Genomic DNA, 6164 nt, shown 5'->3' on the forward strand with positions numbered 1-6164 from the left:
CAGGCAGTGAAGGCTGCACCACCACAAGCATTTTTCAGAGTTTGGAAACAACAAAAATGCAAAAAACCGCTTGGGATGGACATGTAAAAGCTCTCAAAAATATGTTGGAATAATCTTTCTTTAGGACCTTTTCTCCCCTCACTTACACAGAGATTCTGCGTAGGACTTTCAGGAAGTGAATAGCAAAGCTATTTGACTCACACTTCTCAGCTGCTGAAAATATGCAACCTTTGTACTTCTCTCAAAACATGCAGTCACAAAAATGCACCGAATGCTGTCCTGTCATGTCTCTTTATTAAATCAATCATGAGCTAATTTCCTGAAATTCATCTCTTTTGTTTTGGCAGTCTTACAAAATACATTTTGAAAACATTTAAAACTCAGATAACCAGGAGAGTAAAACTGGTTATAAAACAGAAAGGGTAATGAGCATTCATTTAGCCATAAAAAAAAATGAGAGATTTTTCCTATTTTCTTATTCCTCTGCTTAATAAAGCACAAATCAGATGAACCACATGCTTCTAAATACTGTGCTTTTGCTCCCTCAGGATCCGAACGCATTGTTTCTTTCATTTCCATTGAAATGTATGACTCTGGGATGTCTGGGGCCTGTGCAGTGACAAGTTAATGATGGCATTATTGGGGAAGCTATCTGCTGAAAATGCCGTAAGGGAGACTTGCGGGAAAGCGCGCAGGCATCCCAAACACGTCCTGCCTTCCCTTTCAGCAGAGCGGGGAGCTTCTCACGTTCCCACACAGGAGAGCTCCCGCCAGGCATGCAGCACAAGCTCTCTGTGATTCCCCTGCAGCTTGATCAAAGCTACAGGCAGAGTTTTGCTGCTCACTGACTTCCCACTATTTCATCAGGATATACACATGACACACTTAAAAATAATGGAAGTTTCTTTTCATAAGAGGCAACCGTTCTACTACAGTTTATCTTGCATGTTTATGCTCCTTGCACCCTCTAAATGTAACATCATTTACACTTTTCAGAATGAGGAAAAAAATTATTAGGAAGATATTTCACCAACAAAATTATACCTGCCACAATCTGGTTTGTATCATTCAGGATAATTTACAAGCATTCATGAGAAACATATTTTTAAATTAAAAGTTAAGTCAGAAGAATACACACAGCACGCATGCACGCATGAATGTGCACACACAGAGTTTAAAATTTAAAAAGCAACTTTAAAGTGGTCATTGGTGACCCAAACAGCACATATTGTTGACTTAGGGGTCCCATGGCAACCACTGATGGTTAGGTATAACTAACAATATTCTCCTAACAATGAAAAATTCTGAACAGTTCAAGGCAATCCAACTTTTTCCCTGCAGCCATACACTTTTAAAGTAGAATTGATATTTGTTGTACCTCTTTCTCATGATCTGAAAACCAGCTGGTGTCTTTACTGGAGCCTTGAGGCAAAATATGAACATCCACCAAGACAGCAAAGTTCCCACACTGGAGAAAAAAAAAAAAGAAGAAAAGAAAAAACATGTTGAACTGTGTTGAACTGTAGCTGCTAGGAAGCACATGTTGAGCAGACAGGGACAAAAACAATCAGGTAAGCACATGTATCTGATTCAGAGTTACAGCAGGCAGAACATTAAATCATGGAAGTTTATGAAGTATGGAATTACAAATTTATCATTGTTTTTGGACTTAACAAGGAACAAGAGCACCAGACCTATCCTGGATAGCTCACTGAAGTATTCATATGACAAGCACAAGTATGTGGAATTTTCTTCTGCTACCTAAATGCCTCTTTTAAATCACAGTTCAAGCAAATTTTAATGTGTGAAAAATTAGCTATTCCTTCACCAAACTCACATAATTCTATTTCTGAAAATTTGGCCCCACATTAATTATCTGGTTGGTGCCTTGAATTTATTAAGTACTTAAAAATTCAGCATCTTAGAAGTCTTTTCCTTTCTCCAAGCTACCTAATGTAAAGAACAGCAAGTCTGAAGGACTTGTCAGTGGATATCTGCTACTTACCACATCTGTCACCTGTACTTTGAATGGTTCAATAAGGCTCACCTATTACTAAAGACTATATACAGTTAGGGTGATATAGCTACATGCCAAGACACATCAGCTATTTCTGAAATTCCTTGATAGATCCACCTATATCTCAGGCTTATGGTGTGGCACAAGTACAGCTGCTGGGAGTACCCTTACCTATACCATTAGCACTAGGAGCAAAAAGATTTAGCATTAATTTTATTAATCACAACAGCATATTTGTAAAATTTAAAATCTCTTGGTTAATAAACACTCGGATCTATAAATCAACTGCAAACAAGTTTTGAAATAATGATTCAAATATAATTAAAATGTAATTCATGGCCAATATTGTATTGTAGCTACAATACAAAAGTTTGGCAAACGAGACAGGCATTGTGAAATAACTTTGAGAAACTTCTAAGTTACTTATAGGTATCAGTCACTGAAAGAGCAGAGTGCTTTGATCTATTGTATCAAAAGGCTTCTTTTTCCTCCAGAGAACCAAGAATTGCCAGATGGCTGCCACAGCAGACTTTTCCAAGCTTTAAATGGATGACAAAATATCTCACAAAAATCTCTGGTGAATCATTAGTCAGCTCCAGCAAACTTTAAATGGACTACTGAACTTCAAAGTTAGCAGACGCTGCAGATTATAAAGTGAAAGCCAGTAAATTATTCATGGTTCAGCACTAATAACAACAAACAAGTAGTTGATACATCAAGCAAATTCAAATTATCAAATGCTCTATGTTAACTGGTATCATTTTCTATTGACTACAAAACTTTATCCATAGATACAAAGTATGGACCTGTTTTTCAAGGAGACAGAATGTTTGTAATTATTTTCTTCTGAGTGGCACTCTCTGTCTCAGTTGCCAATCTTGAAACAATTGGAAAAAAGAAAATAACAAACCACATTCAGAACTACACAATGGAACAGTTAAAATTATCTTGAAAATTTTACAAACACACCAAACATTTGGGCAGGACACAGGGAAGCACAACTGGCACAGGCAAAGAGGAAAAGGGGGAGTCAGAGAACACGAGTGCAGCCCTTCCTGAGCCTCTCCACCTCCTATTTTTGTTCAGTGCTGGACTGATCTGAGTGACAGCTCCCATGCAGGCTCCCCTGCATGCCTGAGCTACACCTGCATTTCTGCTTCCTGTGCCTTCACAGGGTCCAGCTCTGAGCATGATATTTACACTGAGCAGCTCAATACAACCTGGGCTGCTTCAGCAGCAAAGGACAGTACACAATAAATGCCAATACAAACAGTGGCAGGGAACAGAGGCAAGCGGAGGAAAAATGTACACAGTTTATATTAGAAAATCTGATGCTCTTATAGAAGTTTCTGTTTTTATTTTTATTCTGATGACATGCAATTTCACGAAAATACTTGCTTTTATTTTAGTGGAAATGAAGTGTTTCCAGTCAGTGTGGCTGCAAGATGCAACTCGTGGCTCCTAAGTACCACAACTGAGAGGCAAACAAAAAGAACGGCAACTTTTAATTTCACGCTTTCAACATCCATCTCAAAATTTGCACTGAAAATTGTTTTTTGAGGTGTGATTGTAAAAACTGAAACTTGAATGCCTGATTTGATGGGAAACACACTTGTCAAGAATCAATAGGAAAATGTTTCACTCAAAAATTAAAGACAGAAGCAGATGCTCCAAGTTGATATCCCCCATAATTCTAGGTTTCAAAAACTCTTCATTTTTACAAGCTGTTTTTAATGTTCGCATTCTTACTGTAACCGCCTAATGACATGCATTGTTTTACTAAACAAAGGGCTTTAAGTGATCTCAGAATGTTGTTAGTGTATTGTTGTACAGCAATGGCATTTAATTCAGAACATCTTTTCAGAAATCAAATTGTTTATACAAATACATCAAACACTTCATAGTCTCTACAAATTGAAAATATAACCAGACATGTAACGTAAACAGAACAAAACCCAACACAAAGTGGTCATTCAAGCAAAGTCATCTGCCCATAACCTGCTGAAACCTTGAAAGCAGCACATGCTAGATGGTGAACTATTGTTGCAAAACCCAGAATGAGTAAATAAAGCCAAATCAATACTTTTTATTGCTATACCCATTTTTACAATCAGCAGGCTCCTACATGGGTAGTCCTGTTTCTTTAAACTGTGTCACATGAGCAGCATCAAAGCAGTCCTTATGAGCAGAGAGTCCTTGGGATGCTGGGGACGAGCACGGTGGGTTTGTCCTCAGTTACAGCACTCCAAATTACAGCACTCTGCTGCCTCATTACAGCACACACGAGTGCAGAGCCAGCCTCCCAAGACACATTTCAGGGCTTCCCACTGCTGTGATTATGGATGTGGACTGGAGGGTCAGAACTCACTGAAGCTCAGTTGGGACAGAAACATCTGAGAGTTTGGCTGGGCTGCAGCCCTCACACACTCAAAACTCCAAAACTGCTCCGTGATGAACATACAGGAACTGTTTATTTCTACTGTTCCCTCTTCCCTGGGCACTGTGCTACTCTGTTGTTACAGAGAGAATTTTACTCCAGTCTTAGATGGTGTCTATAGTTAAAAAAAAACAACCAAAAACAAAAAGAAAGATAGACTTGATCCCAATGACCACTCAAAAAATGTCACTGGAAGCCCTTTCTGGCATTGTGACAAAATTGATAGGACATATCACTCTGCAGAATGCAAAAGCACAGCCAAGAGATTTTGTGAGAAAAAAATAATATAAACCACACATAAGCTTATGTGAAATATCTTGTCTTAGAACTTAGAGATGATGGAAAATACTCACATTTTCCTCTTTATTTTTTCTGAAAATCACTAAGTGTTCTGCACTGAGCCAAGCGAGTTCTAATATCTACAACACTGAGTATAATTATGACCAATTAATCATTGGTTTATACTGTGCCAACTGTATTATAAAAAAATTACATTTTCCAGGCTTATTAGAAGTGTATTCTTCTCCTTTATCTTTCTGATCCCAAAGAAAATTGTGTGTTTTCCTATTGTTTATACTGTTAGCACCAAGGATTTGCAATATTTTGACTTTTTCCTCTTACACAGCAATAGCAAGAGGCAGCACAGTGAGCATACAGTACAAAAGACATATTTGTCATTATACAACATTAATTTAACTTTCATTTACAAGCACATCTAGGAGCACAATGACTGAGGTTATACACAGTTTCTCAAACCATAGGGACACTGTTCCAACACTTGAATGCCTCAACCTGTATAAACACAGGAGTTAGGATAGGGATTTATGCCACCACCACTGCTGACAGCTATAAGATGATAAAGGAATTTTGGTGACAGCTAACACTGTATATTTCTCATTCTTTTAAGTCGATAAAGTTACAATTTGATATGTGTATGATTTTACCACATATTTTTCTCGAGAATCTCAAGGGGTTTTTTGTTGTTATATTTTCTTTGGGGGGGGTGGTGGGTGGTGTCATCCTTCTAGGGAAAAAAAAAGGCAAATCAGAGGGAGAAGAGGGGAAAAATAATACATTTTTTTTTCACCAGGCAAGAAAGTTGCATGAAAATAGTGTTTCCCTGGTTAATGCTCAAAGCAAGATGTTTCTCTAACTCTCTGTTTCAGGGGGAGGGGGGTTTAGGCACTAACAGGTCACCAGTGAATAGTTTTGCTGTCACCAGATTAATCAGGAACTCGCCTAACAAGAGCAATTGACAATTACAGAAAAAAATTCTCAACAGCTGATACAAAAGCAGAGCAGAACAGATGAGAGAAGCCTCCAGAAGAAGCCTAAAGCAGAATCCCTCTAGGAAATCATGTAACAAGTCTACTCTTCAAAATGCTCAAGTAATATGATGCAAATGTCAGAGGGGAAAAGGGGCATATTCCACTTTTGACCTTTTTTCTAGATAAGAGCTGCTTGGTTCTGGAAATTGTACAAAGCTTGTACTTTGTCATAAATTTAAATCCTGAAGTTGTAGAACAGTTTCAACAAATAAATCCCTCTTATTAAAGAAGGATTATAGCCATCAGCTAACATCACCTAGATCTTTTCAATTCCCTGCTTTCAAAGATCTATGGGGTCACTGCAACAGTAAAAAGGGAGCAGCAGATCAAGGGCAATGCTATAATGGTTCTAAACAGAAGATCTATCCTCAAAGATAGCTGC

General features: G+C 38.0%; 1 protein-coding gene across 1 annotated transcript in view; it reads right to left on the reverse strand.

Annotated features, from left to right (window-relative positions):
• The window catches only part of SLX4IP (SLX4 interacting protein), a 69309-nt gene that overhangs the window by 34285 nt on the left and 28860 nt on the right, over positions 1-6164 (reverse strand). The window contains exon 4 of the mRNA XM_005422617.2: positions 1379-1468. Coding sequence (XP_005422674.1) covers positions 1379-1468 — 90 coding nt within the window. The remainder of the gene's footprint in view (positions 1-1378; positions 1469-6164) is intronic.

This window comes from Geospiza fortis, unplaced genomic scaffold (assembly GCF_000277835.1).
Source record: "Geospiza fortis unplaced genomic scaffold, GeoFor_1.0 scaffold275, whole genome shotgun sequence".
Classification (NCBI taxonomy): domain Eukaryota; kingdom Metazoa; phylum Chordata; class Aves; order Passeriformes; family Thraupidae; genus Geospiza; species Geospiza fortis.